General features: G+C 46.2%; 1 protein-coding gene across 16 annotated transcripts in view; it reads left to right on the forward strand.

The window, feature by feature from the left end:
• Epn2 (epsin 2) overlaps positions 1 to 13,114 on the forward strand; it is a 58,032-nt gene that overhangs the window by 26,226 nt on the left and 18,692 nt on the right. For 9 of the 16 annotated variants that reach the window (XM_085829947.1, XM_029483357.2, XM_085829944.1 and 6 more), the window contains 2 exons: positions 1,721 to 2,482; positions 4,303 to 4,473. In XM_085829947.1, the coding sequence (XP_085686073.1) occupies positions 1,888 to 2,482; positions 4,303 to 4,473 (766 nt within the window). In that variant the 5' untranslated portion in view covers positions 1,721 to 1,887. Of the gene's footprint in view, positions 1 to 392; positions 428 to 1,720; positions 2,483 to 4,302; positions 4,474 to 13,114 lie in introns of all 16 variants that reach the window. The other 7 variants (XM_029483349.2, XM_029483347.2, XM_029483350.2 and 4 more) reach the window with 2 other exon arrangements.

The following is a 13,114-nucleotide window of genomic DNA, read 5'->3' on the forward strand; positions in this document are numbered from 1 at the left end:
GTGATGAATGACCATTGTATTCTTTGTGTCTCCTTTTTGTTTATTTTTGATGCACCCATTGCCTGCTTAACTGAGGCTTGAAGAAAGAAACTAGGGATGTCTGGTATTTCTCTGACAGAAGCACCACAGCAATCCAGGGAGAGGAAGGTTCACTTTAGGTGCCAGGTTCTGGGCTGCCTGAGGATCTGTAGGGAGGGTCTCAGCCTGTTACAGTAACAGCCAACTTTAAGATTCCACACCTCCTGTTTTCTATCTCTGATGGGAAGGAGCTACCTCTGCTGTTACAAGGAATTAAGCCATAGGGACTGAGCAACTGTAGCGGGGCTGCCTAGAGCCCTTGTTTTCTCTCAAGTTTTCAGTTTTCTTGAGGTTTCTGTTTCTTTATCTTACAGATGAGGATTGTGGCCTGAGGACAGGAATACTGTTTGTAAGTGTAATATCATTTTTTATTCAGGTGTTTATCTCTTGATGGGCACAGTGTTGGATGCTGGCTATTCACTGTGAATGGGACAGATGGTGATCACAATACATGCTGAGATGTGAGATGTGGACCTTACTCTAGCTCTTGTTCATCTGAAGAAAGAAAGGAGATGGGTGCACTTGGAGCCTGTGATTTAGCTCTGGGGTTTGGCTTTCCTCTCTGAGATGAGGTGTTATGCTTGCCCCTGGTCAGAAAATCCTGAGAGCTGGGGTATATGGGGAATGGAAGGTGGTAGTGTAGGTTGTTAGCTTTTCTATAGAAGAGCAGTCAGCATTTCACTAATTCATGCTCAGGAAGGGTCACAGAGAAATGGCACTTAAGGAGAATTTTCTAGGCAGTTAGGGGCTCATGAGCCAAAGCCCAATTTTAAAGTCATAGACAGGCATTTTAGGCTTAAGGTATTCTTTTTTTTTTTTTTTTTCTTTTGGTTTTTTGAGACAGGGTTTCTCTGTATAGCCCTGGCTGTCCTGGAGCTCACTTTGTAGACCAGGCTGGCCTCGAACTCAGAAATCCGCCTGCCTCTGCCTCCCGAGTGCTGGCATTAAAGGCGTGCACCACCACGCCCGGCGACTTAAGGTATTCTTGAAATGAGACTTTGTTGCCCCAAACTGGAAAACTCTCAGGACTGGACAGGAGCACATCTCAGTGCTGAGGTACATAGTTGATAGCATGTGGCCCAGAGTTCAGTGCCTAGCACCAAAGGTTAAAAATACATCTATCATGACATCTCCCCCAGTATCTCAGTTTTTCTACATTTGGCTTTTGTTTGGCATTAAAGATAGGCCACTGTAAAACCGGGTGTGGTGGTGCACGCCTTTAATCCCAGCACTCAGGAGGCAGAGGCAGGCGGATTTCTGAGTTTGAGGCTAGCCTGGTCTATAAAGTGAGTTCCAGGACAGCCAGGGCTAAACAGAGAAACCCTGTCTTGAAAAAACAAACTAAAACAAAACAAAAAGATAGGCCACTGCAAGCTAGCCACTCCGGCAAAAACTTTAGGAGATAGAACAATGATCGTGGTGTTTGCTTAAGGTTTAAACGAGTTTATTGTTTAGCATGTGGCATTTCTGACCTGATCTTAGTTTTGAAAGCAGGATGGATGTTTTTGTATCCATGGAACTAGGTGTGTTCTTGTACACTGCTTGTCATGGAACTAGGTATGTTCTTGTACACTGCTTGTCTTGGGCTCTCCCATCCTCACTAGTGCTTCTTATAAAAGCAATGTGTTCTTTTTCTCTCTAGGGCATGGCTGCCAGCTTCTGGGACCTGAGGCTTTGGAGGAAGAAATGACTGTGGAGGGCCATTTTGTTCCATCTGCATTTCTGACACGGAAACTTCCTAGAGTGCAGGCTTAGGGAACAGGAAAGCTTCTCTTGAAGGGCTTCACATTTGTAACAAAGAAGATAAAAATGACAACTTCATCTATCAGACGGCAGATGAAAAACATTGTGAACAATTACTCAGAGGCTGAAATCAAAGTCCGGGAAGCCACTTCCAATGACCCGTGGGGCCCATCCAGCTCTCTGATGACTGAGATTGCTGACCTGACCTACAATGTGGTAGCCTTCTCGGAGATCATGAGCATGGTTTGGAAGCGACTTAATGACCATGGCAAGAACTGGCGGCATGTATACAAGGCACTGACACTGCTGGACTACCTTATCAAGACAGGTTCTGAGCGGGTGGCCCAGCAGTGCCGTGAGAACATCTTTGCCATACAGACTCTGAAGGACTTTCAGTACATTGACCGTGATGGCAAAGACCAGGGTATTAACGTTCGAGAGAAATCAAAGCAACTGGTTGCGCTCCTCAAGGATGAGGAGCGGCTGAAGGTTGAGAGAGTTCAGGCTCTCAAAACCAAAGAGCGCATGGCTCAGGTGGCCACTGGCGTGGGCAGCAACCAGATCACCTTTGGCCGTGGCTCCAGCCAGCCCAACCTTTCTACCAGCTACTCAGAGCAGGAGTATGGCAAGGCTGGGGGCTCGCCAGCATCCTACCACGGCTGTGAGTAAACAAAGTGCCTCACCTTTGCGCGAAAACTGAGTGGCAGTTGCTGGGGCTGAACACCTGAGCACCTTAGTTCTTAGCTTCTGGCTGAGACCCAGGTGACAGCATCCTTGATATGGATTGAGTTACTTACAAAGGGACTTTTGGTCCCCCTGGCTGCTCTGTGGGTCTTCTGGGAATTTAGTCAAGGCTATGCCCATGCTTCTTAAGTTCTTAGGGGAACGTGGGGTCCAAGGCCAGTCTTGCCAGATTATTTTTTTGTCCTAGAATGTCTGTCAGCCAAGGGATTGTCCTGCTGTCCAAACCTACAGGGACTCAAATACCTAGTAGCCAGGAGGAAATGACCCTTGTACTTGATCACTTATTTCTGAATCTTGCATTCAGTGTCTTTCTACCAACTGAATGACAGGTCTCTAATAGCTCAGTGCTTAGTATTTCATTAACCAGACAAGGTTGGATGTCTCTGTTTCACCTAGACAGGAACACTCTAAAGGTTAGCATCAGTAAGACTTTCTCCTCACATATGCAAAAGAGTCTCCAGGATTTGATTTGTATGGCTGGGTCTGTGCTGTGCAGGACTGATCTGCGTTCTGATTGTGTGTTGGATCACTTTGGGTTTTTGTTCTATATTCAGAAGAGGTTTCAGGGAGAGGAAGTGGTGTTTGGGCCTTGTAGAAGCTGATTTCTGATCCTGCTAGTCTCCTGGGCACTGCCAAGAAGTTATCTAAGGCACACTACACTGTTCATCCTCTATTTCTTAGGGCTGGGCAGCTACTAAGGATCCTGAACTCCGAGAGAAAGGTGGCTCTGGTGGCCCTTGGATGCAGTAGAAACGGGCTTCCAAGCCCATAACCTTCAGAACAGTACATTATGTCAACATAACAGAAACCTTTTTGTTTTTTGCTTTCTGAAAGTGAGTCCCCCTGTGTAGCCAGCCTGCCTGCAAACTTGCTATCTTCCTTATGCAACCTTCAGGGTGCTGGATGATGGGTGTGTGCTATCTGCATGACCAGCATGGCAGAACACCTTGCCTTCTTAATTTGCTATACACCAGCATTTCCCACTTTTGTATAATAGGCTTCAGTTTGACTTTCTTTGTACCACCATTAGAATTTTGAGGAATGTATTTATTATGTAAGAGATTTACATATCAAAGTCAGGCTTCCTGCCTCTAGGAATTTTAAGTTATTATTAGGGTTGAAGCAGGTTAACATTTTCTTGTATTTCTGGCTATTGTAATTTTCAAGTTTGAGCTGCTTTCGTTAATGTGATGATGACTTGTGAGATAACTAATATCTGAAGGTAGCCGTAAGTCTCTTGAAATCTCCCTGCATTAAGGATTAAGTTGCACACCAAAATAAGCAAACAAACCAATTAATAAAAAAATAAGATTGGCCCATCAGGAGAAGTTTTATTTTCCTCAGGGTCCCTCCTGTGGAGGATACAAAGGGGGTTGGAACCCTCATAATTTTAAACAGGGCAGAACATCAAGGTACAGGGTGAGATGGGAGTGTAGAAGCCTGGTTGTTTCATCAGACCCTTCTTACACCATGCCTGAGATCTTTAGCTGTTGATCCTGCCTTGCTTTTAAGGTCCTAATGCTCTGAATGTTCTTATTTTCTAGACTCTGACCTTGAACTGAAATCCAGGGTCAGAGTGTGGCAACAGGCTCTTCATGACCTCCAGGCACAGGGCACTGACTTCAGGGATGAGGCAGAACCCTGGGTGGTCTTGGCCTATGTCCCCTACACACTGCTGCGCATCCTCTAATGGTGTGTCTCTTTTTGTGTATGTGTGTGTGTGTCCCTGCTCAACAGCGCCAGAGGCCTCGCTGTGCCCCCAGCACCGCACAGGGGCCATGCTGGGTCAGAGTGAGGAGCTGCAGCCACTGAGCCAGCGCCACCCCTGCCTGCCGCACCTGGGCCTAGCCTCCCACCCTAATGGCGACTGGGCCCAGCCCTGCCTCACTTGTGACCGCGCAGCCCGAGGTGGGACAGCGGTTTACTTTTCTTCATAGAAATGCCATGCAGCTTGCTTAGGGTGGGGCTTGTCATGTCAGTACAGCCAACTCTCTCCCTGCCTCCTGCTGGACCTCCTGTCTAGCTAGCTTCCAGTGCTTGGAATCCTTTCTGCCTCTCTTTCCTGGGAGCTTACAGCCCTGTGCTCCTTTGCCCACACTCATATACCACCTGCTTAGAGGGGAGCTACTTAGTGGGTAGGCATGGGTGATGATTCTATCTTCCCTGTATCCCTTGTTCTACGAACTAGAGGTGCTTTGTTGCCTGCCAGGCCACAGAGTGGTAGTGGACCCAAGCGATTGGCCTTTTTGAGATGGAAATGTGTGCTTTCAATTTCTGAAAGCTAGTAGCAGACCCTCAGTGATAGCCACTGGAAGCCACAGTTCCCAGTGTAGGAGTAGAAAACTGTTGGACTTCCAGTGGGATTATTTTTGCTTTCCAATGGCCTGTTATCATTGCTGAAATCCCCATTGTCAAAATGAACAGAGAGTTAGCTGTACTGTCAATTCTAGGTCACTGTGTTTGAAGAGGCTGAATTCAATGGGTAACTAAAAAATGGGGCTTCTCTTTTGCCTAATTAATAATGCATCCTGGTCAGAGCTACACTGTTGCAGGTTAAACTGGAAACAGATTTTCACTGTTGCTCACAAGAAAATAGTCTCAGTCTAATCTCCCTTTGGTCATAAATGGGTTCTCACTGGAGAAGAAAGCTCTCTTCTACTTTTGCCCAAGGGGCACCAATAGCAAGCCTTTGTGTAATTTCCCTGATAAGGTAGCCAACCTTTATTGAGCCCTGGAGACAGATCTCACTCATTCATGCCTCACTAATATTACAACCTGCTTAACTTGAGTATTTCTGTGATCACTATATTTAGATCTGGGATATTTTCCTTTGTGTCTTGTCTTCTAAGAGTTTGTATGGGCTTTTGGCTTTTACTTTTTGGAAAGGTAAGGAAGACCAGTTTTACACAGTTACTGATGTCAGGGTTAGAACTGTTTGGAAGCGTTTCCCAGTGACATGGAAGTTGCATACCCATTATTTTGCTACCACTTACTTAGGATCTGTTCTCAGGTTCTCCTAGAGCTTCATGGAGTTCTTCTCCTTTTCCTCTGTCCTAGGCTGTGACTCAGGTGAGTTGTTTGAGATGGGTAACAACTAGGTCCCCAGACCCTGCAGGGACTTGTCCAGATCAAAGATGGCATGATGGTGGTTTGAGGATAGCTTTTTCACAAGCCAAAATTTTTTTTCTTTTCTCTTCATTGCCTTCAAATCTGTAGAAATAACCTTGGAAAACTCTCCAATTTTCTTCTTTAACTCATCTATGACTTGTATCCATTGCTAGCTTCTGTTTGGTTTCCTTGCCCTCAACCTGTCCCACCCTTCATTCTTACAATGGCTTTAGAGTCCCTTAAGTACTGATTCCTTGCAGAATCATCACTTTTGACATCCTTGAGAGGGCCTGGTGGAGTCTGGATGGAATTGGAGGGATGGTAGGACAGGGCTTTCCTAATTCCTGATAGGAATTTCTAGATACTGTCGCTGTGCTGACTCTTTCACAGGTTCAGTGGACTAGAATCTTCAAGGATAAAAAAAGCTTTTATATAGGGAGGAAGGGATCGGTGGTGGTGGTAGCTGGGGATAGGTACTTAAACCTCAGAAGCACTTGAGAAGGGTTGGGAGAATTCCTCTGGCTGGAGGTAGGCAGAGCTGGAGCAGGAGGCCTCACTGACTGGAGGATGATGGGCCTGGTAGCTTAATAGGCAGGAAGCAACCAGTCCTTGGATTTGTTGTAGAGAAGACCCAAGAAGGCTTATTGGAGGCCTGGATCATGCTGATGTGGAGAGGAGATGAAGGCAGCTTTAAGGACCCAAAACTCAGTGTCCAAGAGGCAGGGAAGAGAGAGGGTTGTGGCTATAGCAGTTTGGGGCTGCTTGTTGAAGTACAGAGAGGCAGTTCTGTTCCAGTGCTTCCAGCTTTGCACTGTTAGCTTCCCCTGATACTCATAGTCACATAAAAGCTATTCCTCAGAAAGACCAGGCCTCTGTGTCTCTCTGTTGGCCACCTGTCCAAGTATGCAGTTGGAGCTTGAGACTGCTGTGTCCACAGAAACCATGTAGATCAGGGGAGTCTCTCAGGCTCAGAAGGTTGGAGTTTGTTTCAGATCATAAACATGACAGCTATCTTGGATTAGAGTACAGATGTGAGCAGTCCACCTGTTGGGCCTACTTGAGGCACTAGCCACCAAGTACTGTGGGACTAGCAAAGCTACAGTTGTGAAGAGAGCAAGCAAGTTGTTGGTAAGGGGTTGAGAGTCTGCACCAAATGTGGCAGAGGGGGATGGGAGAATCCTTCTTTATTCAAAAACAAGACCTGGGGAAGAAGACTGCTATAGTCCTATTTGACAGTGTCAGCCAGTGTTTCTCCCTCCTCCTGTTTGTCCTGCCTGCTATGGTGCACAGCCTACCATTGTCATGGGTTACTTTGCTGTTCTCCTGAATCTGCCTCTGGAGCCAGAGCTGCTGCTATATCCTGATAAAAGCCAGGAAGCAGTTCCTTGGTGTCTGGTATTGTGGGGAGAGTTTAACTACCAGAGTTACTGTTCTTTAAAAGTAAGGAAGCAGGGTGAGGAGGAGGGGAAAGCAGAAGAGTTTGCTGCCTCCAGTGTGCTCTAGTGCCTCAGAGTACATTGTAGTGTAGGAGCCACGGCAGCGCTGGTAGTTTGATCTAGGTTGGTGCACTCACCTCGTCTTCTCAGAATGACCTGGTAACCCCTTCTATCTAGATGAAGCCTTTAGCACTCAGGTGTGATTCTAGGGAAGTCCCTAGGAAAATGTCGGGGATCCTTGAGCTTCAACAATCTGTACAGAGACTATTATTGCTCTCTTACATCCTGACAGGCTTACCAGGAGATTACTGGAGATTATGACCATTTCATGTCTTTGCTGGGCTTGCTTCACAGAGGATTTGAGTGGGCTTACAAAACACATGCAATGCCACAGGAGTAACTAGGTAATAGAAGAAGGTGGGACAAAAGGAACATAAGAGTGAGACATACACAGTTGCTAGAGATGGATCTAAATTTGGCTTTGAACTTCTCAGCTACTGACCCCTAAATTGGGCAGTGTCTCTGGTTTTTCTCAGGATCCAAAGGAGGTACAAGAGAACCAGATGTTTTTTACTGTGACAGTGCAGGTAGGAGAGGATGGCAGGCCTAGGGAACAGCTGCCCTCAGACACTGGACCACTGTGGAACCACATCCTATAGCTGCCTATGGTTGTCACCATGCAGCTCTGTAACCCTGCAGTCTTGTAGATTGTCTGTCTTTAACCTGGTTGCCCAGCAGGCATGCAAACAGATTAACAGATTCCAGGTCCTTCTGAGGTCAATATGGTCATTGGGTTTTCTCCACAGCGGGAGTGAGGCTGGTGGGGGGTGAGGCGGCGGGCGGGTGCAGCACGTGTGTGTGCGTGCGTGCGTGAAAGCAGGTGAATGAAGTCAGTGTGGTTAAGGAGACAGGTCAAATCCACTTACTTCATGAATCTAATTAGACCTTAGTTGTTTTTGGTTTTAGTTGGCATGTAAGTGGCAGGAAGATCAAAGGTTAAAAGGACACCCTTGGCCACATAGTCAGTTAGAGGTCAACCTGTGCTACATGAGACCCTGTCTCAAAAAAAACAAAACACAAATTCACAAAGGGTGAGTTAGGAAACAGTATGATTCATGCTGCTTTTGGTTTGTCTTCTCTTTCTTGCTTGTGCAGAAACTTTTAAAATATTCCTTTTTGTTTCAATAATACGTTATAAATATTTTATCCACTTCTCAAAGTTCTTCAAAGAACTTCCAAAATAATTTTTCATTCTTCAGGGATTATTTGTAAACAGACCAGGGCACCATGTCACATCTTAAATTCCAGAGCTCTCATGCACTTCTTCTGGGCCTCAAATAGAAGTACACAGTGCTCTTCTTTTTCTGTAATGCGGGTATCTTGGTCTCTGGGCAGGTGTAGAAGGGTCTCAGTAGCTTTTCCTCCTGAGTCTCAAGCAGTGCTGGGCTTGTGGTCCCTAGAACCTGGTCTATCTGATAGAAAACAGTGACAGGCACACATGGCCAAGCTTCCAAGCATTTGCCAACCTGAGCTGTCACATCCAGGTCTGAAGTCTCAGGTTCTCTCTTACTTCTACCAAGTCCTCTCTTCCCCAACTGTAAGTACTATTTTGGGGCTTAGGCATGACATATTAAATGAATTTAATTAGAGCTGCCTGCATAAGAATGCCTTTATTTTTTATGCATATGTGTATATACCTGAACCACGTTTGTGCTCGGTGTCAGCAGAGGTCAGAAACATCAGATCCCCTCAGACTGGAGTTATAGATGGTTGTCAGTCATCATGTGGGTTCTGGGGTTCAAACCTGGGTCCTGAAAGAGCAGACAGTGTTTTTAATTGCTGCAGTGTTTTAATTTGTTTAGCTCCCACCTCTTACCCTTTTATAAGTACTGTCTCATGTAGCCCAGGCTGGCCTCAAACTCAGTATATAGCCAAGGTTGACCTTGAACTTCTGATTCTCCTGCTTCTACATCTCAAGAGCTGGGGTTACAGGCATGTGCCACCCACACCCCAGTTTGTATGGTGTGGGATCAAACTGAGGGTTTTTCCTTAATGCCAGGTAAGCACTCTACCATATTGAGCTCCTGCCCAGGAATTTTTAAATGGCTCCAAAAGTCTCAAAGCCTAGGCCACACCCAACCACACCTCAAATCAAAAACGCTCTCATAGTGGTGTGTGAGGTGCTGGGAGACTGCAAAGTACAGTTCTGGGTTAGATTCTGTCAGGTTTCACTCAGCTGCAGTATTCTTCAGCATTCTTCCTCACCTCTCCCTTTCCTGATGGTCTGTGGCAAGGCCCTTTGGCTAGTTTGAGGCAGCAGGTAGGCACTCTCCTTCTCTAGTGTTCAGTCCAGCTTCTTCCCCTGGGCTCACCTCTCTTGTGGTCACTAGTGGGTGTGGTGTTGGTCCAGGTAAGTCAGCCTGCTCAGCTCTCACTACATGAGTGAGGAAGAACGAAGGCGGAGTGTCCTGCAGCCTGCTGCTGGCTGGGCTGTGGGTTTTGTTGGTGTACTCCTCCTGAGTTTGTTCCTGAACATTTCAGCCTCTTCATGCAACTTCACGACAGCTTCCATCTCATGCTGTCCTAACAGAAGCATTTCTCTAGGTTCTCACACAAGCCTGTAAATATTTTAACAGCTGCACACATCATAGTGGTGCCTGATTATCCTTACTATTGGATCCAGAACCACCAGTGACTTAGAAGATTCACTCCATGGCTTGCAGTGGTTGTGTGTGAGCTGACACTCCTGTTGTGAGACAGCTTTGCTTTGTTTGTCATACCGACTGTGGCTAGGAGAATGCCAAGGAACCATTGCTTTATGTATCCATCAGGGAGCAATGAAAAGGAAGAAAAATCTGCACACCTTTCCCTTCACTGATACAGGACTGACTTTGTCTGCTCTGTCTAAGATTTCTATTTTAAGCTGGTGTTGAGGTGCACACATTTAATCCCAGCTCTCCAGGGACAGAAGCAGGTGCAGGTGGATCTCTGTGAGTTCTAGGCCAGCCTGCATAGTGACTTCCAGGACAGCCAAGACTTCATAAAGAGTCCTGTTTTAAAAAAAAACAAAACAACAGCCAGTCCTGGTGGCACGCGCCTAATTAGTCCCAGCACTCGGGGAGGCAGAGGCAGGCGGATTTCTGAGTTCGAGGTCAGCCTGGTCTACAGGGTGAGTTCCAGGACAGCCAGAGCTATACAGAGAAACCCTGTCTCGAAAAACAAACAAAAAAACAAAAAACCACCACCAACAAAAAAACACCAAAGTACAACAAAACAAAACAGTTTTCTATTTTAGTCACCAGCTTATTCAGCAGTTTTCAGTGACTGGGTCCCAGTTTGGGGCCTGAGGGGATTTGGGAGCCTCCAGGTAGTGAAACTCTTATTATGATTGACAGCAAGCAGGTCTTTCAACAAGAGAACTTCCCTTAAGGATAGCCAGTCTGACCCATCTGAACAACAGGCCTGAATTTGGGTCAAATATTGTGTACTATGGACACATTGACACACACTGTGGACAAAGTGTTCATGAGTATATGTCTTGGTTAGATGTTTGCTCATCTGTTCAGTTTTTGTTTTGAAATAGGGTAGGCCATACTGACCTGTAACTCAAAAACAGTGAAGGCTGTCCTTGAGCTTGAGCTGTTCTTCTGCCTACCCCCGTTAATCCCCCCCCTGCTGCTGTCCCCACCCCCAAGATTACAGCTGAGATTACAGGCATGTGCCACTATGCAGAGCTTCATATGCTCACATTTGTCTTACTGAGACAGGTCTTCTGGTAGCCCAGACTGGCCTCTAACTTAAGATATAGCAATTGAAGACCTTGGATTCCAGATTCTCTTGCCTCTATCTTCCCAGGGCTCAGATTATAGGTATGTGTCACTACACCTGGCTTCATCAGGAGTAGACAGAACACTGCCTAGTTGGGAAACTCTGGTCTCTGGCTTCCTGTGGGACCAACTGTTGGTGTTTACAGACCAGCAAAGGACCCTTGAGTGTCTTGCTCTATCACTCTCTACTCTATACTTGAGACAGGTGTCTCATTGTATGTGGAGCTATGCTGGCAGCCAGCAAATCCCAGTGATTCTCCTGTTTCCTTTCCTCCCCACCTCTGGTATTTAGTTTATCTGAGGGCACAGCTACACCCATCTTTTTAAAGAGGATTTGAACTCCTGTTTGCTCAGCAAGCACTCTTATTCACTGAGTCTGTGTCTTCATCTTCAGGGACAGACTTTGAGGGAAATGCTTGTTTTTCCTTGGGTCTCTGTAAATGTGAGCCTTCAGATGCTCAGAGTAGGGCCAGGTTAGTCAGAGAATCCATTCAGGCCTGGCTCACAGGAACATCTGTGTTCCCTGTCATGCGCCTGGGCACAAAAGTCTCTTTGTGGTGTTGAGATGCCATCACTGAGGCTAGAGTGTCTCTCTAAATAAGCCAGGGCCTGCTGTGCATACTCAGCTGATTGTGTGGGTGGTGGCTGTGAATTCTGCCACCTGTGGGGCTGAGAACTGCATCTGTTTATAAAACTACAGTGTGTAGGGGTTATCCTACTTTTAGTACCCTTTGTCTTGAAGTTCCACATTCGGCTTTGCATCATTCTCACTGCCTTGGTGACTCTAACAGTAGTATGTTCCATTTGCCTTTGAAGCCCATCTGGCCTCACAGGTATATCTAGCAGCCCTGAAAACTGAGAGACCTCATTGCAGCAGCATGTCTGCTCAGAGCCCTGTTTTTTCCTGACCTGGTGGATCTCCTGTGACTTGATGGCCAATGAGACCCTTCCCTGCAGGATAAGATTCACTATCTGAGTGAACACTCCATGCCAGTGTGATGTTTCTTCCTGGATTTTCATTCAGTTGTAAACATCATATCAGTGCTGAATCTAATCTCAGCAAGGGGTTTGTTAACCATTCATTCCCCAGTTTTCAAGGTATGGATTTGTACAAAGAAGCCACACTCTGAGTGAGCAGGAATTTCCCATGTATGCCTCCTAGAGATGTCTTATGTCTCACTCACTCACTCACTGCCTCTGTTTCCTTCAGTGTAGTTGATGAGGTCTTTCCTTCTTGAGCATGAGAAAGTAGAGACTTAAGTATTCTGATTGGTGTCAGTGAGATTACGAATAAAATCAACCAAAAGGTAGGTAGGTAGGGGTGTGTGTGTGTGTATTTTTAAAGTACATTGTTAAATCTAATCTAAGTAGATTTGAGGCAGTTTTATTACCATCCACTTGCATTTCTGAAGGGGTCCAATGAAAAGTATAATTGGGTAGGATAGGATTAGGCTTGGTTTTATTTAGGATAGAGTTTTTCACTGCAGCTTTTGTCTTATATGCTCAGGACAGGAGATGTAAGGGAATTGGTTGCTTATACCACCACCACCACCACCACCACCACCATGAATGATTCCACATTAAATCTTATTATCACTGTAGCCTGGGCGTGGCTGGCTATCTAGAAACCATCTTTGTCATCAGGTATTCCTGAGCTCTTATGCCAAGGAGGCAGCTCCTAGGAACCACGTTTAGACTAGAGATGGAGAAGGCGTCGTGGTAAGCAGTCTGGGTAGACCTGTGCTAGAATGCATGAAAGAAGGAGGTTCTTAGTATAGACTAGAACATTTAAAACAGTTAGCCCAAGCTAGGAAATTAACTTGTCCTTCTTTTTGTCTACCCACTTACCCACCCATCCATCTATGAATGGCAGCCATTCACTGTGTAAAGTAGAAAGGTTTACAGGCCTGGAGTGTGGGCTGGCTACTCTGTGGGTCCCAGTGCAGGAGGCTAAAGCTCTGCAGTTGGTGAACAGGGGGAGGAGGGTGTGCTGAGCTACACAGAAGCCCAGAGGAGACTGGAGCCAGGAACCTTTAGACACAATGGCTCCTTCCATGGGTAGGCTTCCATTTGCAGTTTATTGAAGCTGGGAGTGTGCAGAGGTGGGTATACACCCAGGCTCCTCCTGCTCTCTCATACTCTGTACATTGGATCCTATTGCATTTCATCCCCTAATCT

This window comes from Mus caroli, unplaced genomic scaffold, assembly GCF_978045245.1.
Source record: "Mus caroli unplaced genomic scaffold, Mus_caroli_1 scaffold_13, whole genome shotgun sequence".
Taxonomy (NCBI): Eukaryota; Metazoa; Chordata; class Mammalia; order Rodentia; family Muridae; genus Mus; species Mus caroli.